The 27,517-nt window shown below is 37.4% G+C and overlaps 1 protein-coding gene across 1 annotated transcript in view; it reads left to right on the forward strand.

Moving 5' to 3' along the window:
- Positions 1-825: 825 nt before the first annotated feature.
- The window catches only part of ERH3 (P-loop containing nucleoside triphosphate hydrolases superfamily protein), a 66,198-nt gene continuing 39,506 nt past the window's right edge, over positions 826-27,517 (forward strand). The window contains exons 1-2 of the mRNA XM_089451785.1: positions 826-1,165; positions 13,022-13,545. Of these exons, the coding sequence (XP_089307911.1) occupies positions 1,047-1,165; positions 13,022-13,545 (643 nt within the window). The 5' untranslated portion in view covers positions 826-1,046. The remainder of the gene's footprint in view (positions 1,166-13,021; positions 13,546-27,517) is intronic.

Genomic DNA, 27,517 nt, shown 5'->3' on the forward strand with positions numbered 1-27,517 from the left:
ACATCTTAATCCTTGCTAGAATACAAGTTATTAGTATATTTAACTTCAAAGTGTTAAATATATTTTTATAATGGTTATTAGTGATTATAATTGTGAACCAAAACCAACCCAACCCAAACTAATTTGACAAATCACCAATTTCATAAGATATAAAAAAAAAATACATAATCAACCAATTTGACAAATCACCAATTTCATAAAAATATAAAATCAACCAATTTCATAAAATACAAAATAAACTAATTTGACAAATCACTAATTTCATAGAAAAATACAAAATCACTTGATAAGTAATTATTAACTTTTTATATTTAAAAATATACTAGAACTTAATTTCATAAGCAAGTTAAATATAAATAACTAAGATTTGAGTAGAATTAAAATCATGTGAATTAAATATGATAAAGTAAAATTTGAACATAATTAAAAAATAATTGTTTTTAGTGTGATTTTTTGGATTTTTTATGGCGGAGAATTTGAGGTTAAATCTCCATGTGTGTTATTTATATTGGGTTTTTAATTACATATTTGGATTCAACACCCTGAAAAACTCTAAGACGTTTTGATTGTGCAGGGATTACCCATCACGCTTGTGATTTCAATAAATTGCTACCAAATTTTAAAGAAAATTGACTCTAAAAACCCATAAAAAAAACTTCAAAAAAAATCTAACTAAAACCAACTCCATTTTTTTACTATTAAAATTTGGATGAAGATCTTTTTAGTTGGGTCCATTTTTTTACTATTAAAATTTGGATAAAGATCTTTTTAGTTGGATTGAAAGTTTAATTTTCAATATAATAAAGCAATAAAGGACTGCCCCATTAAATGGGGTTCAAAACAGGTGGTTGATTAAAGAGTGATGCTCACGAACTCTCCGGAGCGGAAGGGGCTTATAGATGAATTTGCGGTCTGACTTCTCCAATATGTTTTTCACATTTTCATTTGCTTATATAAACTGGCAGAGATCGCGAGTTTGTGATTTTGATTCAATGATCCAAATTTGAAGGCCAGAGGTGTTGATTGTTATATGACGAAAAGAGACAATGGTAGGAGCAGTAGCAGGGTTGCAGGAGCATCTCAAATTGGCACGGGAGTACGCTCTAGAGGGCCTCTATGACTCCTCAGTCATCTTTTTCGACGGCGCCATTGCGCAAATCAACAAGTAAATTCTGTTCTCTCCTCTTGTTGTTCTGTTTATTTGGATCTTAGCTGCAATGTCAGCTTAAATCCATAGATCCTGCTGTATTTAACTTTGCGTAGAATTGGAACTCGAAACCCAAACTCAAAAGCATTTATGGTCCCCGGTTTTTCTATTTATAATCTTCACAGATCCTCGACATTGTAGGTCGTGAGCATTGTTTGCTGCAGATGCAGTTTTTAATACCACTTGCTTTCGTCGACTGTTAGAAGGGCAATTTTTCAAGAGTATTGAAACCCTCGTTTTCAATGGAACAGAGGTTCAGTTAAAAATAGTTTCTAAAGCTAAATGTGAAGCTAAAACGAATATACGGAGTACTTCCTTCAACTTAAACGAGAATTTATATTGATAATACGAAGAATGCACGCTGCATACTACGTCCGGTTGACATGTAGATGTAATTTACAAAACGGCCGGAGTTATTCAGAATTCCTGTCGACTTTGTTTAGACACTGTCATATAAAAGGAAAGAAGAGAAATAGTTTTTGATATTGTTATTGTTATCATTTTTGATAGCATGTTTCCTTTGACTATTAATATGAACAAGAACTGTACATTGGCATTTCATTAATTTTTATTATTTAAAAAAAAAGCGAAACGAAAAAAGGGAGAAAAACCCCAAAATACTGGCCTGCAGGTGCAGTCCTGTGAGCACTAGGAAAAACCCAAAAAGCTCTCTTAACTAAACTTAGGCCGTACAAGACAGTACTGCAACGACAAGACAAAACATCAGTTGGTCATTTGCCCAGAAAGTGTAAGCTGAGCATCAAACAGCAGTTGGGAGGAGCCTAGAATGGGCCCTGGGGTAACTGATCTTTATGGTCCTTGTGGGTTGGTCCCCATCTATCCAGAGCAGGCACGGTAACAGCCACTACAGGTTTCCGTCTTTGAAACGGATCACATTGTCTCAGCCTTTTGTTTCGTATGCCACGTGTTGGACCTGTGGACACACAATGTTTGAGTGGTGGATATTTGTGTGACACGTGTCTGGCATGGCATCACATGTGCTGATGTGTCGAACAGCGGGAAAAACAAAAAAATGCACAAAACATCTAAAAAAAAGTGTGCAGATGTGTCATGATGTGTCCATAAATGTGGCCTGATGTGTGGTTGATGTTGTTCTATTTCAGTATTATCTAAATGCTCAGAAAATTCAAATCTTCATGTATTTTTTCCTGAAGAAGCAAAAATAAATTCTTTGTATTGATATTTCAAGAAGAAATCAAATACCCATAAGCTAGCCTCTAGGCCTTGAAACCAACCATCTCAGACCACTGTTTTAAAATTCGGCCGAATAGAATCCGAAACGGCCGAGTTGATCCGAGTCATTGAAGAATTTTATGACCCGGCAGAAAAACCAGTTCGGGAGGCTGAGTCATGACTGACTAGGCCGAGTTATTGCATGACTCAGCGGAGTCAGTCATGACTCGGTCAACCTGGCTGTTTCCACATCTACTCGGCCGAGTCATTAAATCCGGCCAGTCACCCCAAAAAAACAATGATTTTTTTTTTTAACATTTAGCTGATTGTTGGGGACTCCAAGGTGTTTTCTAAATTGGTTAAGTGCTATTTGGGGTCCATTCCCCTTTCCTAGTATTGATATGCTATTCAAATTTCATGGTAATGTTAAATTCATCCTTTTACTTAAATTTTTAACATTACCATGAAATGACTCAGGATGTTTGAGAGTGGTTCCGGCCTCATTGGATTTCATATGGAGAAAGTAGAATTTTAGATTTCATTCAAAATCCAGCAGACTTATCGGTTTTTCAGGATTGGAGGATTGCAATGTTTCCATTTAATTTTGTCATGTATTAGGGTATGGAACTCGTATTTAATCAAGAGCACCAATCCCTCTATGTACCTTGATGTTAGTGACATTGGTTGTCGAACTCCTCCAGGATTCGCTCCCAAACCAGGAGCTTCTGAAAATGTCGCTCCCGCTCCCGTTTTCGCTTTCGCTCTCCACTTTCGCTCCTGCTCCCAAGTAACACTGAGCTAGATGATGTTGGCAATTCTAGCAGTAGCCAGTAGATGGTCACAGACTTTTGTTGTAGAGGCCATTTATAGCCTCCTTGGTTATGTGTTTTTGTTTTGATCTCTATATCATCATCGTGTATGTATTGGACAGTGCACTGGGTGCCATTTTGATATAGTGGATATATTCATGAGCCTACTTTGATCATATGTTGTCTTCTGTCTATATTCTAATGCTGTGTGTTTGGAAACATGAATGAAAATCTTTAAAATTATGTGTTTTTATAAAAAATAAATATTTAATGTATTTTTTACAATGACCGAGTCATTGAAATCGAGCCGGCTGAGTCGATACCGAATCGGAGTTGACCCTCGGTCGAGTCGGAGTCGGAGTTGAAGTTTTAAAACATTGTTTCAGACTTCTTTCCTTCATGAAAAGAAACTCAAATCTGATGGGATAGTCTGCCCAAAATCGGCTCCAGACCTTCAAAGATCTATTGATATCTGGAGAGTTAGATTCCCCACAAAGCATAACATGGCAGAAACGTAAAGGAATGGATACTTTTATTGAGCAACCAGCTTTCAAAGCAATCCAAGGGAGTAGGAGTGTCCTAGTCATTTTGGATATTAAAGATTTGAAACACATCCTTCCATACATCTTTGGCAAAAGTGTTAGTTTTTAAGTAGCTCCGATAGGTGTTCTAGTCTCTATTGGTGTCTATGAGGCTAGGGAATACAAGATAATAATTATTTCCAAGACTTAGAAAAAAATTCTAAGGAAAATGTTTTAATTAGATTAATTAGGCAATTATTAAATATTTTCCTAAGTCTAATTTAGGAAAATTAGTTAATTAAATCATATTAATTGAGGTAAATCTATTTTGCTCTAGTTACTTCTAGAAAAACTATTTGATGGGGTCAAGATGATTTTAGCCATTGATTGTGATTAGATTGGGGCTGTTTGTTGCACAACAAGAGATTATAAAAGGAAATTGATTGAGCTTTTGGAGACACACAAGGGAGTTCGAATTACTCAGTTGCAGTGAGAACAATGGCACACTTTGAGCAAGGAAGACACCGACATAAGGGTTTTAATAAAGAAGAATGGGGGGAAACTTTTTGGAGGAATTTTCTTGGAAGATTTCCTATTTCCAGTGAGAGGAAGGAGGTCGAATTCATCAACAAAAGAGAGGCCAAATTCATGAGTGTGAGTAGCTAGGTTGTCAGTGCATGTAACAGAGGGGATTGATTTAGCTTCCATTTGCCAGACGATTTTCCCTGGAGGAACTGCGAGTTGGTCAGACGGGTTGCTAGAGGCAAATTTGCTTGTAGGATCATTTTCCTGAAGTTAGTGCGAGTTATTGGAGTAGCCAGTGCGAGTTGCAGTAAGCCAATGCGAGTTGCTAGGAAGAAGTGCGAATAGCTCAAAGAGGCCGAGATTTTTTGCAGAGGGAGACTTTGTGGTTTCCAGGTTGATTTGTCCAAAAGAAGATAATTTACCGCAACTTTGCTAGTGAGAAGCAAGCAAATTGTAATTCTCAATTTTTGTTGAAGATTAATAATAAAACCCTCATTTGCAGAATTGGTTTTCCCCACACTAGGGTTTTTCCAGGGACAATTTGTCCAAAAATATTGGTGTTAATTATTTTGTGTGTGTGGATTATTTCTCAGTTCCTGTTATGAACTTATTATTTGTAAAAATTGTAGTAGTGATTTATTTTGTATTTGTTGTGATTAATTTCTAAAGACAAATAATCTACATAAGATAGAAGAATAAATTCTGGTAAATGCAATCAAGGAAATTTTATAAAAAGAGTAATGGAAAAAAAGATGTTTTACTGATTCATTGTCATTTTTACACAAGGAACACCATCCTTGACCAATACCAATTCCTTCGTTGTCCATTGTCCCACTTTAAGAATTTATTTACTGATTCTAGCCACGTAAATATTCTAACTTTTAATGGACAAGGTAACTTCCATGGTACCTTCAACCACCATTGCCTCTCCACTTCTACATTCTCACGTATTTGAGCCATATAACCAGGCTTTGCACTAAGAGTCCCTATTCCAACATATTTTTACTAAAAAACCTATTTATCTCGCATTTGAAAGTCAAATGCCATTGTGTTTAAGAGATTTCTCTCTCTCTCTCTCTCTCTCTCTCTCTCTATATATATATATATATATATATCCATGCAAAATATCTTTATATTCCATATGAGAGGATTATACATGGTTTGGTTCTCGAGGGACTATTCAGACTCAACAAGAAGGCTCAAAGCCATTACAACAAAGCTCATCATGTCACTTGTGGGAATTGAAACTGAGTGGTGAGGATAACAATCATTCCTCCCAACCACCTGAGATAAACCCCTGTTTTCTTGTAATATTTGGATAGACTATGTAAACCTCTAGCTGCAAGAGTGGCTATTAACTTTGAGGGATTTGACTGGATTTGATCCTGTGACCTATGGTTGTGATAAAGCTAGAAGCTATAAGGTAGTGAGTATAAATTCAATGTGCAAAAGAAAATAAAGAGAGCGAGGAAAAAATCGAGTACATTATTTTTAAATTTAAAGAATGGTGAGATACTCAGAAGATCTTGAAGACACTTTAGAGGTTAGAGGGCAAGAATAATAAAAGATGATGATTCAAAGTAGTGAAGTAAGGAAAGAAAAGTAAAGATGCTTTATAATATTTTTCAATTTTATCAAAATTGTCTTTTTTTAATATGAATCAAACTGGGCATCGTCATTTTTCATTTTTATTGTGCATTTGGTGGGAGACACGAAGTATTCTTTTCTATGAGAGAAATCTAATATGATAATTTGAAATGTTATAACGTATGTTTAACTAATGTATCTTGTCCAATGTCAAATCCTTTCAAGGCAATTTCATAAGAAAATGTTCATTTGTTAGGTATCTATTGTGAATTGCGGGTGTTCATGCCATTTGTTGAAACAAGGGGGAAGAGTTGAGGAGAGAGTTAGGGTATTCTAACTCATTCTTCAATTTGGTTTTTTCTGGTGTTGTGGCAACTCTATATGTGAATTAATGGAAATGATTTCTGTCATATATAAAAACTAAAAACGCACCAAGGGTTTGATTGGTTGCTTAAGTGGGGATGGTGATATCACCCCAACCAGAGTTCAATTCCTGCTAAGTGTGTGTTTTATCTCGTCAAATAGTGGGGCTGTTGTGGCGATTTTGTCTGTATGGATGTGCATTTGCTTTAAAGTGTGATACAGTGTCCCACCTCTTTACATATGCTTAGTGCTCAACACTTAAATTATTGTAGAAGCATTTTCTTCTTCTACTTTACCTTTCTATGTTCCTAGTGATTGAAAGAGATATGGAGTTGACATGGTGCAATTCTTCATATGAAGAATAGTATGAATGTTGATGTTTCCATGACCTGTTTTTTGCTCTTCTATTAATTTATAAATTCTCTTATGTTGATGCTGAGAGCTTCTTCTGGAATACTGTGTAATATTGTTGAGGTGTTCGATATTTTGGGTGAACACTTAACCCATCTTCAGGGATCTAAAGCTATCTAATCGATACAAAGAGTGCTAGGCCATGAATAAATAGATAAATAATTTGACCGTTAGGGGAATTAAAGAAATGAACATTAAAAACAATCTATCAATAATTATTATTTTTAGAGAGAAATGTCAAATTAGAATAAATAAGATCAATAATAAGAATAAATTTGGAGAATTAGCATTAAATTAATAAATTAAAATTCAAAGATTTCGTCAAATTGACCATAAATTAATAAAGGGCCATTAGGGGGATATGAATGAAATTGAATATTAAAACAATCTATTAATAGCTATAAATAATGGAGGGAGAGGTCAAAATAGAATGAATCTCCTTAATTATAAGGTGAAATTACTAAAATTAACACATAATTAAATTAGGGAGAATAAATTAAAGGATTAGTTAAAGTGACAATAAATTATAATTTATCTAATTTGGTCAAATTGACTAAATAATAACAATAAATTGACTAATCCTTTACGTGTTTATTTTCAACGTCCTAAGCAAATGGTCTCAGGTTATCATTGATGACTTGGATGATACAAGCCATTTGGGTACAAGAAGCTTCGAACAACCTTATTAGATAAAAAACTCCCATCTTAAAGAAACTAATGATGTCGAGAAGGAATACATATGCAAACACCCTATCTTAAGCAAAAATTGTATTTTCCAAGGCATAATTGGTGGCAAACATCCTATCTTGAACAATAGTTATCTTGCCTAGGGTGCTAGAGTTGTGTATGGAGGCGACTAAATAGTAAGTACTAATTAGGCTCCAATGCATGGGCTTGCATTGAAGGATGCTTTAAATACAAAAGAAATTTATTAGATGTCAAATTTGATGGAGAAACAAAGACAGATTCATATACTTTTAAAGTTGCATGCCAATTATGTAAAGTATCAAATGGATAGGTAGAGCTGTTGAAGTGTGTAGACAATCTTTGTACATCATATTTTGTTTGTCTTAAATGACTTTGGAAGTGAATGCTTCTCTATGTGCTTTTTCCATTAGTAACATGCTACCTTTGATTGAAAACACTGTGATCTTCCTATCAAGTCATATGTGGGGCAAGCACTATGATCTTCTTATCATGTTATATATGGGCAAGCACTTTCTCTCCTATTAATGTCCCCTGTTATATGTCGACTCCTAAATCCATGAAGCAACACTAAGATTCTTCACCTTTGGAGTCTCGGATTTTCTCTATCATGTGTCTTAAGCTGATGCAGTGATCAACAATGGAGTGCTTGGGCCAGAAGGTGGCTTGTCTTCATGTGATGTCCTCTACGAATTGAGGATAAATGAAGGGCGCAATAGCCTATCGATCCCGGTAGGCTACAATCCTCAATAAAGGGGAAACCCCAAAATATCCAATTTTGGGCAAGTTTTGGGGCAGGGGGGCAAAGAAACCTAAAATTGGGGTTTGGAGTAAAATTTACTCAATCAATTAAGTAGAAGAGACCCCTCTTGGGAATCTATAAATATAAGAGGATTGAATTCTATATGGATCATCATTGTGGATCAGCTCATTTGTTTCTTTAGTGTTAGCTTTGAGGGTTTTAAAACCCCTTTCTTCTTGTCAATTTCGGATGTGAAAGATTCCACCCTAGTTGACACATCTTCTATTTTTCTTATCCTGTTTTGGCACAGGAAAGCGATTTGGAAGGCAACAAAATTATATGTGGGTTCTTGTTCTGGCATAGGAATACATTTTGGAAGAACATTGAGATTTCTACTGGATTTGATCTTTGTTTAGGGCATATGAATATCATAGGAGAATCAACGAGGTTCCTTGTGGAAGTTGTTGTAAACTTGGCTAAGATCATTAATCTCCTCTTGGGACATAATTCGAAGCTAGGGTTTCCTTGAGTTAGATGTGCCTGTTGAGGCATGCAAATTATTCTTGTGATAAGTGAAGTCTATTCCTGGAGTAGGTTGATTGTTCTAAGGACAAGCGATAGTTTGGGATCTAAGTATTCCATCATTTTGTAACTCCAAAGTACTTGGATCAAGTTTTCCAAAAGCAACACCATGGCAAATCAAGTATCACTGGTGATCCAAAGGATACACGAGGTTGAGCATTGCTTTTAGTGCTTCGAGTTCTTTTTGAGGTCATTTCGTGGAGATCGTATGACAAATGAGTAATCTTGGAAGAGGACGGATCGTGCACAGAGTACAAACATCTTCTTGAGAAATGCGTTAGTCATAAACAACTAGGTCCGAGACAGGTAACAAATGTGAAGCTAAGCAAAGAAAGGTCTCCTAAGGAAGGTGTAGGTCTTAAATAGGCGAAGTCGAGGCTATTGAAGAAGCGTGAGTCCAGAACATATCTAGTATTAAAGTGGATAGGAAATTGTTTAGTACTCATCAATCTACGAGCTACGTTCGAGACTCTGTCTAGACGCTAGATTATTGAAAACAAAATTTGGCTAGATATTGAGGAAGGGTTTAAGGAATATTGAGCTGTCTGAAGGCGTATATTGAATTATATGGTTAACAGGTTAGAGGTAGAACTATTCTTTGTTGGAACGTTGCTATATTTCATAAATTGTTGTAGTTCGTTGTATTGCTATATTTATATGTTGCAATTATTTGATTGTACACAATACATGAGATTTTATTGAAATCCTAGTCACTTAAAGGAAAATCTAGGGCAAAAATTTCCCTTGCATTTAACACTTCAGGCCCTTTTCCCTTCATCTTTTACCTATTTATAAAGTTTCCTTCCTATCATTCCTTCCATTAGTTTCACAAACACCAAGCTGATCATTATTGTTTAGTAGTTCTCTGGGTTGTTCTTCTCTCTTCCTTTGAGACTTGTTGTCCAGCGTGTTGGAACTTGGAAGGCCTTCCCAAAGCATTTCATTGAGTATCACTGATAAGTGTGGCTGATATATTCTTGCCCCAATTTGAGGTGTTATGCTTGGAGGCATTTGATATCCTTTGCTTTCCCCGCGACTACCCTTTTTATACCTTCTTCTAGTTCTTGTCTTGTCAAACATTCTCTCGAGGATGATTTTTGATTGCATACCTCTCACTGTTATGTTTTTATAAAGATGCTTTATGCGTGCCAACCTTTGTAGCCTTGAAATGTTATTCTCTTGTACTTGTTTTTTAGTGTTCCACGGGGATGCGTCCCCTAGGGTGGGTTGCATGCACTTCTCGCATCCCATGCACTTGGGATGGGGAGATGTCTGGGGAGATGTTTCCTTACATCCCCTTTGTGGGGAGTTGCAGGGAGACGCAGGAGTGGACATTTCCCCAATGTGGAGGATGCGACTCCCAAAAAGGGTGCGTCTAGGCATCCCCCCTCCGAAAGGGCGAGGCGTTTCCCCTTAATTTTGTTTGAAAACAATAATTTATGAGTGGGGAAGCTTAATATTCAACCCTAGGGCTCTCTACTAATGCTATTTAATCAATGGTAATGTTAAATTCTTAAAATAAAAGCAACCATAAATTTTTAACATTACTGTGAAATAACTCAGGATGTTTGAGAGTGGCAACCTCATCGGACTTCATATGGAGAAGATAGAATTTCATATCCCCATTCAAAATTCAACAAATTTTCAGGATTTTAGGAACTAGCTTTTAATCAAGAGCACCAAGCCTAAAATCACCTCTTTTGAGAGGGGGACATGCCTCCCTCAATTTTGTCTAATAACCCTTAAAAGAAAACAGAAAGAAAAAAGAAAAAAGAAAAAAGAAAAAAGAAAAATACATAGCAAATATCAAAACCTAAACTAATTTGCAATCCATAACTCACTCATTCGACTTACCGAGCTTACCTCTAATTGGCTTACCATGCAGCGCTATTTGACTAACTAGTGAACTGTTGCCTCTCCTCCCCGCGACACTCCTTCAATGCTCATTGTCCTTTTCTAATTTTCAGTTTTACCTTTTCAATCTTGACTCTAGACATCGATGACCTTAGATTGTTCCTTTGACTCGTCACTCTTTACTATTTTTGAGTTTTAGTTATATCAATTTTCCATTCTAGTCTTTAGCCTTTAGTATCTACTATAGTCTATTTTGCTTAGTACTAATTGGATTCTAGAATGATGAATGGTGAATTTGAATTTTAAATCAATTTAGAATCTAGAATGATGAATGCTGAATTTAATTTTTAAATCAATCTAGATTCTAGAATGATGAATATGGATCAATGTAAATCATTATTGAATCTCGTGGTGTATGGATGAATGATATATGCATCAGTATGAATGATGAGTATGGATCAGTGTATTTGATTATTTAATTCAATTATGTATGGGTGAATGTATTTATATTTTCATTATTGAATATGAATTTGTATATCACACACACACACACATATATTCAAAAAAGTTATATGCCCCGACATCCCTCCATCACCCATAAATTTTCCTAAAATTTGAGGGTACTCCCACACGTACCCTCTATGCATCTCCCCACGCCCGCGTCCCCCAGTCTCGGAGTCTTTGTGGAAGATTGTTTTTTGGTTTGCAGCTATTTGCAGAACACCTCGGGGTTTCTTTTGGCCAATGCTAAGCAGTGCCTCTTGTCTCTTTCATGTCTTTGCCCTTTTGGGTCCTTAAAATCTGTTTGTAAGGCTTTAGGTTTATGCTGGTGGGGTCAAGTTTGTAGGTCTTCTTTGTCTTTTTGCTTGCTCTGTCATACCATGGGTTTTCTGGAAAGCTGTTTGATAGTTGCCATAGCTTCCCTTTGGTATGATTTGTGCACTTCTCTAGGCCGTGCCTTTTCTCATAAGTTCCTTCTACTTCTACTCTGCTGTCCCAGCAGCCCTCATCAAGTTGGGCTGGGAGATATTTTGTTCTATTGCTGTTTGAAACTTTTCTTTGTTCCTGCTGCTGATTTTTACTGTGAACCGATCTACTGTTTTTGTTGTTTTCCTAGCCTGTTTTTCCTTTGCAGCACAATCTTCCTGTCCTTTGATTTCTACAAATAAAGGCTTGTCATCTGAGAACATAACCTCATGGCATTTTATCATAGGAAACTGTTGGATTTTTTCAATGTCTCCTGCTGAACACTGGCTATAATCTACTACACTCCTGCCATTATGGGTGAAGCATGTCTCTTCATCTTTTCATTCTTTTGCAGTTTATTAGGTTGTGGTGTTACATACAATCAACAGTGTCTCACTGAAGTGTGGCACTTCATTATCCCTCTCTACATAATCTCTTTCCCATTCCTCATCATTCTCTGTAAAAGGCAAGACCATAAATTACTACCCAAAATTAGCTAATTAATTATATCTGAATCTTGATAGTATGTTGGACCAAAAATGCAGAAGTTTAGAGCATTAGGATGGAAAAACTAGTTTTAGATAAGTTTCACATTTTGTGACTGTAAATCGAACTGTTTAGGTGTATGGAGGTTTGTCTGCAATAATAATTGCATGCAGTAGTAAATTTTCTTCAAAAGATTTGGGAGGTAGCTATTTTGATAAAACATGGTCTAAATGAACATCATTTTTAAACGTGACATTAAAGCAGTCTTGATAACATTGTCGATTTTTTGGCAATGTGCCCAAAATTTGTGATTTTTTTTGCTATTTTTTTAAATTTTTTTTTGTTGCGATTTTGGCTATTTTTAATTTTTTTTGCCAACGCTGATGTTATTAACACTGCATTAAAGTACTTTAGAATCATGATCTTACTGTTATTTCTCTGCAAATGTCTTTGCATGTAGACAGCTAAATAGTTTGATACATTCCCCACCAAAAACCAACATTTAGTTTTAACTTACTTTTTCAGTATTTTCTTATTATTTGTTTCATATGTTCCTTGTCTGTTGCAACTTATATATAACGTCTCTCTAACCAGTCTGCATAAATGTACAATACCCTTTGTAACCTAGGCCTGAATTATGACATATTGGTAAGTAAGTACAAAATCACACACAATATTTAGAGGGACATATTCAAAGTTTGTGAATTGAAATTGTTTCATCCCCATTTCTGATTTCCTATCTCGTTGTTCATTATTATAACTAACTGGATCTATCATAACCATTTATGAAAATTCAGGAATTCTTGCCCTCCGAGTAACATGTGCTTTCTTTGAGAAGACAGAATATTGATTTCAGATTTTTTGAGGGTTTTTGGGGCTAGTTGAGGGTCAGAAGTATTTCCCAACAGTAAAATGAATGAGAATTAGATACTTTCTGCAGGACGATAGCACAAGGGTTCTGTGCTATGATCTAATATTATTGAATATGGACTAATTAATTTTGTCATGGCTTGAGCTAATTTAATTGGTTGTTTAACTATTTTCTATCTGCTATGTATAATGTGGCCAGACATTTGAGTACATTGGATGATCCTTTAGTTCGTACAAAATGGATGAAATGCAAGAAAGATCTTTCAGAAGAAATAGAGATTATAAAGCAGTTGGATGCAGAAAGGCAAGCTTTCAAAGAGGTTCCAGGAACAGTAAGACCTACTTCACCAGGCCTTCCCTCAAAAGCATTTATGTTTCAACCGGTAGAGGAATATCCTTTTTCAGGTGGTAATATGGATGATCCTGATGTTTGGAGGCCACCTAGCCGAGATGCTCAACAACAATATGGTAGCAGGAGACCAACAAGGGCAGGCCAGATGGGTGCTCAGTCCAGAAAAGATGCTTCATGGTCCCGCAGCTCTTCCAGGGGAGATATGAAGGGTATGGGAGCAGTTGCTGGGCGTGGGTCTAAGGGTAATTCTGCAACCACTTCTGGAAGAGCTGGGCCAGGAGGTCGATCATCAGGCAGTTCAGGACAACAGGGGAAAAAGGGTGCCACTGCTAATCGGTCCACTCCAAACAAGAGGGATTCTCTGGTAACATTTTAACTAATTTTGCACCTGTTAATTCTTTTCTAAATGGGTCTTTTTTTTTTTAACTTGGCAGTGGGCACAGCTATAAATAAAGCTTTATTATTCATTTCTCCAAGATTTGCATTTTGCAGGCTTCCTATATTTTACACACTTGTATTTTAAATTAGATTTAAACTGGATTGAAATTGGATGTCTAACCATTTTTTTTTTCTGCATCTTAATGAATTGCATTAGATTATTAAAATTGTACTTATACAGCTGAACTATTCTTTCAAGGTCTCCTCAGCTTGATGTTTTAGCTTCTTTCAACTTAGTAGGTTGAAGAGTCTGTTGTTTTTGAGGGTCAAAATTCCTCTATTATTGTTTCAATAGATTATTCAACTATCATGTTCTTGAGACATTATACTTGTCTGTAGGTCCATCTCCTTGTGACATAATGTCTCCTTTCTTCTCACAGGTTTCAGCAACGAAGGCTTGTGACAGTCTTGCACGTTCAGTAGTTTTTCTTCTCTTGTATTCATGAACTGAATCCATGTTAGCCAACATAAGTTAGTGCATATAAATCTCATGGTGTTTGATGATTTTGATTGTAAAATTAAGTTTTGTCGCTTTGTGTCACTACTAACTTGCCTTGTCTCAACACAGTAATTAGTACGTGAGATGTTGAAGTAAGTTAGTTGTAAATTTATGCACAGTGGTCACTCTCTGTTAGTGACATGTAACATAGAGTGACATTTAAATGTTGAGGTGGAGGGTTAGGTGGTTAAATCACCATAACTAGTTAGAGGTGTTATAGATTGGAATGAAACATGACATAAATGTGTGAGGGGGATGCACTCTCTGTTAGTGACATGTAACATAGAGTGACATTTAAATGTTGAGGTGGAGGGTTAGGTGATTAACTCACCATAACTAGTTAGAGGTGTTATAGATTGGAATGAAACATGACATAAATGTGTGAGGGGGATTTACTGGTTGCGGCATTGATAAGAGAATCTATTTCTTCTTTTCTTTCCATTTCATGTATTTGCATCTTCAATTTATTCACAGTATAAGAGCATGATACCAATTCTGGGCCCATGTTAGAAGCATAGTTCCTGAAATCAGGTCTCAGAAGGGGTAAAAAGATCAGAGAGCCAAGTTTGTGATTGAAGAAGTTGGATCAAGGACTGAAATATTATTGAAGATTCAAACTCTATATCTAAGTCGTGGTTCATGATCATGTTAGAATTTGGTGATGGTGAAATTAAAAAATGTTCGCTGATGCAAAAACATATGAGAAAATTTGCCATTAAGTTTTGGCAAAAAGACTTAAGCAAACTTCATTATTACTTTCTCAAAATATTTCTATATTGGAGAGCTGGTTATTTTCACTTCTACAGCACCAATGGAGATTTAGTTCCTGAAAGATACACACTTTTCTTTGCATCAGGGACTCCTATGTAATTTATTTACAGGTGGGATACCATAGTTGTGGCCAGCAGCCAGAGAATGTTATCCCTTCGAAGAAACATAATGTGTAATTTATGTACAGGTGGGATACCAGAGCTGTAGCTAGAGAAGGTTTTTTTTCTTTTTTTTTGAAACTAGGCACTTGATATTACGGTGTTAAAAAATTACATAGACCAAAATTTGCTGCTACTGGTTTGTCCGAAGGGAAACCAGACCAATAGCATAATATCAATGTTTTGAGATTGCTAAGACTTTGTCTAACTCAAGCATCTGATATAAAAACTCATATAAACAGGCTAGCTACTCCAGGCCTTGATATACAACAACATAGCTAAACAAAAGGAACTGATAACACTGTAATCAAAATACCGATGAACCATAGCGAGTACTAGACCCATAAGGATTTTGGTGTGCTAATAAACATTGGCAGCTTGCATGTACCGGGAGAAGCATTACTAGGTAGAGATCCCAGTGTCGGGTATCCAGTCCCATGTGGCGGCATCAAGGTGGTGATCAGGAATGAAATGCCGATCATGGCACACCTCTGCTTCTACATGCTCAATTTCCTGCTGGACTAATTTGGGAATGAGTTCCTGATAGGAAGCCATAGAGTCACGAGTATTAGCTTGGGTGCGGAGTCGAGAAGTGGAGGCAACGTGGTGGTCCATATGCGCAGATGCCAGAGACAAAGGAATACCTCCGCCGACCTCCTCTATGGCCAGAGGCTGGTCTCCCATGAGGCATGACTACACAGAGAGATAGAATGAAGGCCAAAGGGAAATGTAGAGCAATGCAGGAGCAAAGAGAGTTATGAAAGGGCGTTCAAAAGAAAGGAGAGCAGAGGTGAGGCGGGGCCAGCCAGGAAGAGGTGGCCAAGAATCCAACAAGACGAGGCAAAACAAAGAGGGGAAAGAGATGAGCAGCCTAAATAGAGTGATTGTTCAAGGTAGAGGAAGGTGAGAGCTGAAGAGTGGAGAGAGTCAGCGAAAGAAAATAGGGTGCCAAAGGTAGAGCCTCACCACAAAACCTAGGAGAGAGATGCGAACCCAAAACCCAGTGAATCCACAATTTAACAAACCTGAGCAAAAATGGACAGACAAGTAACAAAGCCATATGGAGAGAGCATTTACCGTGAGTGGTGAGACGACCATGGAGAGGCCAATTCAGAAAGCTTTGATGGAAACAGTTGAAGAGCAATTGGTATATATACGTGTTGTTGAAGCTAGTGGTAGCTTTGGAAGGTCTTCTGCATAAGCTTGGTGTCTTGGCATGTAGGAGATGATTTATTGTCTCTCTAGATATTCATATCTTCTTTCCTAAGTCTAACTAAGGAAAAGTACAATAATTAAAGTCAATTAATTATGGTGGACTATTAAGTCATTTTTTAAGAATAAATAATAAAATTATTTAAGTGACTTGGAAATAATCTCAATCATTGAACTCCTTGATCTTTTAGAAGGGAGATTAGGGTTGGGGATTTGGGCTTATTGAAGATTATAAATGAAAGCCTAAGGAAGAGGTGAAGACATAAACAAAGAAGAGATGCAACTACAATATTTTTGAGAAAGCAATTTTCTCAAGAAGGAGAGAGCGACTTCTTTGGATTGAGAAGCTCAGTTAGTCTGAGGAGAAGGAAGGAGAATACAAGGATAATTCTGGGGAGTGTTTCTAGGAGGCCAATTTGCATTGGACCACCTTTGTGGATGGACTCCTGGCTAGGCAAGAACTTCTTGATTGGGGCTGGTTATGGGGTGATTTCATACATAAGGATATTTGGGAGAATTCATTAATATGAGACAACAAAGGAGTGGTGAGGAGAAAGAGGAGCTTGCTCTTGTTGCACAAGTGAAAAAGGGCAAATGGGAGGCCAAGTAGAACCAAAGTGGAGGTGGATCTTCGCAGGTTAAAAAGGAGAAGGACATGAGCAAAGTCAATTTATTTGCATGTCATAAGTTCGGGCATTTTGCCAGTGAGTTTTTAAACAAGAAGAAGGGCAAAGGAAAAACAACCACGACAACTGCTGGACAAATGGACAAGTTTGCTGAAAAGTTCGAGAAGAACTTCGCCTTGGTGTTATGCCTTTCTAGAACCATCATGAGAGGTGTTTGGTTTGTGGACAATGGAGCATCTCGTCACATGATGGGATCTCGAGACATTTTCACCAACATGACCAAGGAGCCTAGAGATATACATGTAGAGCTTGGTGATAATACCAAGTATGCAGTAGAGGGCAGTGGTAGCATTGAGTTTCAGATGGACTCAAGAGGTATCATGGAGGTGAACGAGGTGTTGTATGTATCGGGTTTGGAGAAGAATCTCCTTTTAGTTTTGGCCATAGAAAAGAGAGGACTAGAAGTCAACTTCATGGGAGGTGAAGTGGCTGCTGGGTTGAAAGGAGCAAATCCTAGTGAAAGGCGAGTTATTTAGAGGAGGGAGAAGAATCTCTATCTATTGAGAGGATAACTGGTGAAGGCTCTCATACATGAGAGTGATAGTCAGTGCAAGACTTGGCATAGGAGGATGGGGCACCTACACTACGGGGCTCTTCCCTTGTTGCAAAAAACGGTCACAGGTTTCTCGGAGGTAAGGGTGGAGTAGGAAGGAGTGTGCAAAGGGTGTGTGCTTGACAAGCAGGCGAGGGTCGTGTTTTCTCACATTGAGACCATGTTTAAGGAAGTGCTAGACTTGGTGCACTGATACATTTGTGGTCCTATGTTTGTGGAGCCAATCACAAGGCCTTTGTACTTTGCAACGTTCATAAATGATTTTTCTAGGAAGACTTGGGTCTACTTTATGAAGACCAAGCGTGGGGTCTTAGGTCGGTTCCAAGAGTTTAAAGCTCTTGTGGAGAACTAGGTTGAGAAGAAGATTAGGGTGCTGAGATCGAAGAATGGGGGCTATATACCTCCAATGTGTTCAAGGATTTTTACAAAGCAACATGAATCAAGATGGAGCCCACAGAGCCTTATAACCCTCAACAGAATGGGATTGCCGAGAGGAAGAACACGACCATAATGGAGGCAGCAAGGGCAATGATTTATGACCAAGAATTGTCCATGTTTTTATGTGATGAGGCGCGCAATATAATTGTTTATGTGTAGAACAGGAGTCCTCATAGGGTATTGGAGGATGTGATTCCCGAGAAGATGTTTACTAGAGTGAAACCTGATGTGGGCCATTTGCGCATCTCGATAGTGTAGTGTATGTCCATGTTTTGACAGAGAAGAGGACTACACTAGAACTCTCTATTAAAGAAGGTGATATTTGTTGGTTACAGGGAGGTCCCAAAGGCCTATAGAATCTACATCCTAAGATAGAGGAAGGTGATAGTCTGTTGGGATGTCAGATTCGAGGAGGGCAGGTCCTTTCGAAGATCTCATGAGAGAGAGAGAGCCAATAGGGGTAGAGGATCCAGAGGGAGAGTCTCTTAAGGCTGAGTATGGACCAACAACAAGGATGCAACCTGTAGATCCAAGAGGAGGAGCAAGATGTTCCTTCGAGCTCTATTAGGAGGAGGTTGAGATGGGCAGAGTAGACTTTGAGGGATGCTGAGGACAATGTGGAGTTTCCTAACAACAATTTTAGGTAGAGTAGACCACCAACGAGATTTTCTAGTTACATGGCCTTGATGATCAACGTCAATGATTCTGAGCCTTCTACATTTGAGGAGGCTCCAAATGTGCAGGTTTGGAGGGATGCCATGGTGGAGTATATTTCCATCATGAAGAATGATGCATGGGACGTAGTTCCGAGGCTAGAGGGAAAATACGCGGTCGCTTCTCGATATATATTTAAGATTAAACATGCAGTTGATGGCAATGTCGAGAAGTGCAAAGCGAGGTTCGTGGCGAGAGTGTTATCCTTGGAGGAGGAAGTAGATTAGGAGGTGACATTTGCATCTGTCGCCAAATATGCATCCATTAAAGCAGTAATTTCATTTACTTCAGTGATGGGGTGGAGGATATCAGATGGATGTGAAGACTACATTCCTCAACAAGGTGATTGACGAGGTGTATATTAAGCAACCTCAGGGCTTTGAGGTACATGGGAGAGATTCTTGTGTGTGTAGGTTGAAGAAGGCCCTTTATGGGCTGAAACAGGCTCCACACACATGGTATCCGAGGATCGATGGATATCTTCTTGGTTTGGGCTTCACCAAGAGTGAGGCAGACCCCAATCTATACTATGTACTCATTGAGGGTGAACCACTGATCTTGATAGGGCCAGAGATGCTCATAGGGATTTGCAAGGAGGAACTTGCTTCAGAGTTTGAGATGAAGAACATTGGCTTGATGAATTACTTTTTGGGATTATAGGTATGGCAACAACCAAGAGAGATTTTTCTTGGGTAGGGCAAGTAAGTAGTTGATGTAGAGAAGAAACCAGGACTCATGAATGTGATTGAGTGTAGAATCTTTAGGTAAGTGTAATAAGTATTTTTTATTATTGATAAAATCTGAATGGTGTACAATACCTTCGTGGTGGTTTGCCTAAATAGGCAGTGACTTGTTGCAAAGGGTGAATAGTCATGTCTTTTTGACTATTTACCTCTTCATACGAAATAATGCTTAATAATTACTTAATTAATTATTTAATTAATTATCATTTTAATATTATTTATATATTTAATATTTTTATGAATATTTTATTCATAACAGTTGAGGTCTTAAGGAGGTTTAGGATGGAGGATTGCAGGCCAATGTCTACACTAATGATCCACTAACTTGAAGAAGTTGAGCCCTTCTGAGGGGAGTTGGTGGATCCCACACTGTATAGGCAACTAATAAGATCCTTGATGTATCTGGGCAACACTTTGCCAGATATTTGTTTTGCTGTAAACACACTTAGCTAGTTCGTGATGGAGCTGAGACAGGTTCACTGTTACAATGGACTTTGGGCTCAGATATGGTGGAGTTGGTGGAGTGAAGCTGCAAGAGTACGCAAAGTGATCTTGTGGTACAGTAGGAAGCCACAGTCAGTGGCACTTAGTTTAGCAGAGGCAGATTACATGGCAGCGAGTATGGCAAGTTATAAAGTAGTGTGGCTTCGCAAGATGCTTGAGGACTATTTGATCTAGAGGTGGGGCCAACAATTATTCATTGTGACAATCAGCGCTGCATTAAGCTCTCTAAGAATCCAGTGTTTCATGATCGGTCCAAGCACATTGAGATTATATATCACTTCATCAAAGACAGAGTCTAGAGAGGTGTTGTGAGATTGCAATTGATTTCCACAGAGGAGCAGCTGGCAAATATTCTCACTAAACCTCTAGCGAAAGGGAAGTTTGTGAAGTACCAAGATAAGTCAGGGATAGTGGCGAATCCCTTCCTTGCTAACAGGGAGTGTTGAAGCTAGTGGTAGCTTTGGAAGGTCTTCTGCATAGGCTTGGTGTCTTGGCATGTAGGAAATGATTTATTTCCTTCCTAAATCTAACTAAGGAAAAGTACAATAACTAAAGTTAATTACTTATTGTGGATTATTAGGTCATTTTTTGAGGATAAATAATAAATTTATTCAAGTGACTTATTAATAATCTCAACCATTTATCTCCTAGATCTTCTAGAAGGGAGATTAGGGTTGGGGATTTGGGCTTAATGGAGATTATAAATGAATGTCAAGGGAGAAGTGAAGACACATAGAGAGAAGAGAGACAACTGCAATATTTTTGGGAAAGTGATTTTTCTCAAGAAGGAGAGAGCAAATTCTCTGGAGCGAGAGGCTCAGCTAGATTGAGGAGAAGGAAGGAGAATACAAGGATAATTCTGGGAGTGTTTCCCGGTTGATTCGCTATAGATCGGAGAGGTCGAATTGCTGAAACGAGGAGGCACAGTTGCTGGGGAGGCCGATTTGCTAGGGCTGCTTTGTGAGTGCACATAGGTTGAGGGAGGACAAGGCGTAGGGTCTGATTTACTGGTGAGAGGTGGGCTAGTTTTCTCTAGGCCAAATTGCTTTAGTGGCTAGTTTTCAAATGGCTGAATTTCTGTGGGCCGGATTATCCCAGTAGGGCCGAGGTGCAGGTCCCAGTCACTATATTTTTCTTTGTAAAGTCTTTGTGGGTCGAAACCCTGATTTTCCAGATTAACAGATGAAGGAGAATTGTTGTAATGTGTGATTGATATCTTTGTTTCCTTTCCACCACATATTTAATTTTCTAGAGTTAAGAATACTTGTGGTTGTATTTTTGAATGTTTCAAAATTTATTTGGTAAAATAAAAAAGTTGATGGGAATAAAAATTGTTGCGAGAAAATAAATCTGGGATGGTATTAGGAGATTCAACAAGTGCAGAACCAACAATTCTTAGCATGATTAGTGTTTAGCACTGTGCATGTGTTGGATTGCATACAGTTGCCAAGGCCAAAAATTTGAATAGTGTCAGGCTGATGATTCGGAGGCCAAAAGCAGTAATTGCATTGCCAAGAGACTCGAGAGTGGTTGGCGCTGATACTCGTAGTGGGATTGAATTTTGTTTGAGTTCTGGATACCATAAAGCAAAGTGGAGTAAGTCCCCATGGTTACAGTCCCATGTATTGAATGAGGATTTGAATCCAGAGCCATTGGCATTCTTGTGATGGATCGAGCGTGGTAGAGAGCCGCTGCAATAATCCACCAAGATATCCTATACTTATGGTTCTGGCCACCTCTCGCAAATGACACTTAGTTTGGTGCCAAGTGTGAGCCATAGCATATGATTTGACTTGAACACCTGAAAAATGGCAAGTATTATGGGAGCTGTAGCTCCTTTGTATTCGAGTTTTCATAATATCACATCGGGGTGGGAAGGGGCGAAGAGTGGGTGGAGTACCCACTCCTTGGCGCCCTCCGTTGGGTGTTGCTAAAGAATGTTATTCTTTCGAAGAAATGTAAATATTCTTCATAGTTCACTATAATCTATGAATGGTTATGAGAAGGTCTTGGTATCATATTTCTCATGCACATGTCCTAGGATTTTTACTTAGTATTATCCTCTCTACTTGGATCGATTTAATAGAAGTCACTGCCAGTAATTTAAATTTGAGAAACTGAGCCACACATTGTACATGTATTTGTTTTATGGATAGATGTTTTTCTGGGTGTCAGTTCTTTGGACAAGATGCCTGTCAATATCCTTTCGCAGCAAGCAGGTCCGTCTGTAATTTGGGAGAATTGACAGTGGACTGTAGCTTGCTTTCAACACTCTTGAAAGATCCGTTTGGCTAAAGTTGTGGGTTGGAGGGGCATCTTTTCCAACAAATTGACCCAAGACTTGCACTGGGCCCCATCTACTTTTAGAAGCTCTCATGCAGGGGTAAAACAACCCATGAGAGTTAAAACATATCTATGGGGATCTGAACCCCGGTGGAAATAAAATCGCCATCCCTGCTTGACCATTGAATGAAGAACTTGTTGATTGGACGGATGGTTGGGGTCATCGATCCCCTTCTCTTCTTATTGCGCTGAGAGGCGCTCTCCAACCCAGTATGGAAGAGATGTTGTAATGTCCTATCCCATCCTGTTAAACATTTTGACTTGGTCAAAATACATAAAGATGTTGTAATGTCGTATTCTGTACTGTTAAACTTTTTGACTAGGTCAAATTATATAAAAACAAAAATAAAATTGAAGTAAATTAGTCAATTTACCATTCGTGATTTTTTAGCTCCAGGTTTTGACAACCCATAGTATTCGTAATCCAGGGATTTTTCCATGGTATTATAATTATTCTCTAATGTAGCCTATTTAAGAAGCATACAGTTCCGTATAGTTTAATTTTCTCTGTGTTAAGGTGAAGCATGAACTTTGCTTCGATGTGTGCTCATCGGTATGCCCCGTATGATACTTACGGATATATTTTTGAAAAAAAATTGAAAATTAGTTATTTTTAAAGTTTCATTTTACATATAATGTATATATCATGCAAAATACAATTTAAAAAAATATAAGAATAATTTGATTTTTGTGTTGAAATATCATTGACTGCCAACACCACAATTGATAAGTCCATTAGCGGGTCTGCATGTCCATGAAAACTTTGGAAATAACATTATACGGTGAAAATGGATGATAAATATAAATCAGAGTGATGGCAAATGTCTATTCCAAAATCATCTCCAATAACATTTTCATTTTCTTGGGCTGAATTTATTTTTTATGAAATTTTCCATTGTTTAAATTTATTTGTAATATGGGATATAGTTCCAATCGAATTGTAATTTCAAATTGATATTTTATTAAATTTTCAAATTTAAATTTTATAAAATTAAAATAGCAAGAGGAGAAGTTAAATTAAATTAAATTCTTTTATATTTTTTCAAATTAATTTTTATTTAAATTTATAAATATATTTAATTTAAAATAATTTGATTAAAATGATTAAAATAATAAATAAGTTTATATTAATAAATTATTTCATTTTAAAAATAAAACCAACCTCGATCCATCTTAACTTCAGAGCTACCAAGCGCCGAGATGGATCAAATCTCCTTCCTCCAGATCTACCAAGCACCGAGAGGGATCCAATCTCTTGAAAGAGATTTGATTCCTCTCGGCGCTTGGTAGATCAGGAGTTAAGATGGATATAGGCTGGTAGTATTAATGTTATGTTAATTTGTTAAATCTAGGAGATCCTATCTATTATTTCCAAAAAGAAATTACATTTCGATTGTGCTATAACCACCAAACCCAAAAATATGGTCTGATTAAAAGTCTTTGAAACTATATATCTTCTATCACCTATACTATCAGCAAACGGTAGTGGTGTGTGACATACAGTCAAAACAAAAGTCCATGTCTTTGAAAATTGCATTAATATCAAAAAGAATAAAAAATTTTCATCCATAGCATCGTAAGTAGCTGTTCACTTCTGCATCATAGTCATCTTCGTAAGTTGAGAAACCAAACAGAAAATGAGTTTGCGCCATAAAATAAGGTAAGTCAGGGACCTGTGGCTCCACCCACTCAAGAGTCAAAACCCACCCTCGTCCCAGGGCTACTCCAGTTGTGGAAAACAAATCTGACCTGAGACTGCTTGCTTTTTAATTATCTCCCTCTTTATCGTGGTTTCTTCTCAGCTGATTCAAAACAATATCTGTGAACTGCTCAGCAACTGTTCTAACCTGATCCAATAAAAGCTCTCAGAGCTATGTGTTGAAGGCTACTTGAAGCCTGTAAGTACCTTTTATCCACTCAATCTCCAATCTAGAACCTCCGAGCACTTGAAGGTTGACTAAATATTTTACCAGTGCCATCTTCAGCATAGACAACAGTCTGTGTAATTCAGTCCAATTGTTAGTGCCTGTTAGGGTCCTACCCTAACCTTTTTGAATAGAATAGATATGTTAGTGTTAATTTAGATTCTAAATGGAGGTCCCAGGAGGTTAGTGTTAATTTAGATTCTTATCAGTCCTGATTTAATTTCACTCAGAAATTTAACAATACTTAGAAAAATATTTTACCAAATTAATTTCAGAACTGCTGAAAATTAAATACGTTTATAATTAACATGTAAATTTGCAGCGGAAATAAGTGAGAAATCAATGACAGGGACAGCAGAAAAATTCACTCACAAAACTCTTCTGAAAATTTTATTGACCTAGAAAATATGGGGCAGACCCACAGAAAAATTCACAGGGAATTATTGTTGGAAAATGCAATATGGCAGGTATTAATTCAATTTCTCCTTAATATTAATAATTGCTTGTGAACTTCAATTACCTTCTTGTGTATTTTTATTAGATTTTTTTCATCAAACAATTATCAAGTGCAAAATAGTAAAGACAATGGACACAGAAATTAGGCTCCAAGCCAGGGGAAAACTCCTCCAAGGGGAAACCTAGAAAATCTCCTCTTCTTTATAGAATCTGCTTAAGATGAGAAAACCAAGACCCAAACCCTAGACCAAGTCCTCCTCCAAGTACCAAGTCAGCCCTCCAACAAAGCCCTTTCAAGATGACAAAATCAGCTTCTAGTCAACAAGAGTCAACCCTCTTCAATCTTGCTTCAATCACAGATTTCGGCCCTCTAGTTCAGAAATTCAGACCTGCAGTAGCTTCAGAATTTCGGCCTTTCTGCAGCAAGACAAAAACTCTAACTTGCATGTGTGAGAGAGAATTAGCCCAAAAACAGTCTTCCTTCTTTGCCTTGCTTTTCTCCTTCTATCCTTGTCTTCTTTGCTCTTATTTTGCCCTCATTATTGCAGATCGAACTTGTGAGTGGGTGAGTGTCAAATGAGGTCGAAATTCCTTCTATATATAGCCTTTCCAAGAGGTCGAATAGCTCTCTCTAGGCCGGCTTGTCCTTCACTGGGGCCGACTTGTAGTTGGAGGACCATGGGACTTTTTAGACTCAAAATCATTAATTTTTACATGTTACAACTTGCCCAGTAGGGTCTTATACAAAATATAATGATTCTCTTAAGAAAAATATTCTTTTGACATGACAAACCCTAGAAGCATGAAGAACATGCTTTTACCTAGATGACCATTGTTGACCATTGAAGATTACTTGAGGACTCCATGCCCAAAGATATGTCAGAAAATCATTGTACCTATAGAGTTAAGATATCATCAGACTTTTAAGCTCTTTCTTCCTCTTCTTCTCTATTGTACTAAGATTTTGCAAGCCCTACGGGTATGTCGTAATGCTGGCATGATGAAATAGAGTCATGTAATAGGCCTAGGTAGCTTGGGACTTTGTCGTCAATTGAGTTCACTTTGGGGAGTTTTTTTTACTTGGTTAATTATTTGTGCTTTTCAGCGCATAATAAATAATTGAGGTTTTTCTCCCAGATATAACCCGAAAGCGGGAGTGCGGCTTGATGGAAAGGCCTTGAGTGAGTCCTAGTGTTTAGAGTCATTGTATATTACCATGTTAGATCACTTGTAAAATTTCGTAGAATATGAACAAGTCTAAGGGTTAATTTTTAAATTTTTAAAAGTTTCCCGCAGGACGAGAATTTTAATAATTTTTCTACGTAATTTGTAATAAGTGATGTCTAGAGAATTTGTATGGAGTGTAGGTGGTCAAAATTGGACCTCTCCTCAATTTTCTACTAAGACACACTTTGAGGGGTAAAAAGTAAATTATAAGCCCCCAAAACCCACTTTTCTTAAGTCTAGGGGAAAATGTGGCAATAAATTAGCCAACAAATAAATAAATAGGAGAAAATAAATATCTACACATGACAAATGATGTGGAAATGAGGTGGAAATGTATCAAGAGGTCAAAGTCAAGTTCTAAAGTGATGTGGACTCCACCTAAGACAAGAATCAAGGAAATCAAATTCCTTGAGGAGAAGACCACGAGTTCCAAAGACAAATCACATTTTTTGTGTAGGGAACTCAAGTTTCAAGGAGTGATTAAGAGTTAACTGGGGATATTGTTTGATTTCATGGAGATAGAGTGGAGAAGTAGTCTCCTACCACGCTACTCCTTTACACGTGTCCTTCCTCATCTACCACGAGTTCCTCATCAAGGAATGCGTAGGCGTTGTTGGAAGATTCGAGTTGCCAATTGGGGATTCGATTTGCATGAGCCTCTACATTGGGATTGCCACCATTCATCATTGGGATTGGCTCCTATATTCCTATTTATATGAGCCTTTGGCTCTCATTTTGTATTCTTGATACGAGCTCTTGTGTTTGCAGAAGTTTTGCTCCTTTTTGTACTTTCATTCATCAATGCAATAATGACTTTGGGGTTCACTGATTGGATATTCTTCCTCCTCGAGTATGGTATGATTATTTGATCAATGTTCTTATTTCTTTCTACTTGTGCTATTATATTATTTGCTTCCATATGCTTTTGGAGACATGTTGATGTAGAGCTCCCTTGAATAAATTTGAAGAGATTTCAACCCCCACTCCATGCATTTAAATCCAAGCATGATAAAAATTCTAAAATCTAGAAATGACAATATTTTCTGAAAACACAAATTTAGAGATTTCACAACTGCTGAAATTACAGAAATAAAACACGACAAAATTATGACAGCCACACAGAAAATAACACAGTGATTTTTGGTCAATGTGACCCTGGAAAACCCCCTACAACTCTTGGGGAAAACCAGTTTGAGAGCTCTTCTTTATTTTTGAAAATGCTTTTACAGAGAAACTGAAATACACAATGAAAATTTTAGCAACTACAAATTACAACTTATCTCGATTTTCGTGCTTGCACTCCGCCTCGAAAATTGTGCCAATCAGTAAACAACTAAAACATTTTTTTTCTAGCAATAAAACAACGTTAAATGCTATATGATCTGCCTCAAAAACGTGTGCAGAACTTGTACAGATTGTACAGATTTTAGTAGTACGGTTGCCTCGAAAATCGTGCCCAAATATGCCTCTAAATTCATGCCCTTGCTATTGTCCCTCTTCCTCAATTTTTGTGCTGTCCCTCTTCCTCAATATCTGTGCCTTTCTCTTGCTGTACGTTTTTGCCTTGGGATGCGTGCCAATAAATGCTGCTGCTCAGATTCGCTGAAATGTCTTCTTGCTGCTCTCCTTCACTTCCTCACTGCTAAGAAATTTTCTCCTTGTTCTCTCTTCTCTTT

The sequence above is a fragment of the Pinus tabuliformis genome, chromosome X, assembly GCF_031772625.1.
Source record: "Pinus tabuliformis cultivar Carrire ecotype Pingquan chromosome X, CPIR1, whole genome shotgun sequence".
NCBI lineage: Eukaryota > Viridiplantae > Streptophyta > Pinopsida > Pinales > Pinaceae > Pinus > Pinus tabuliformis.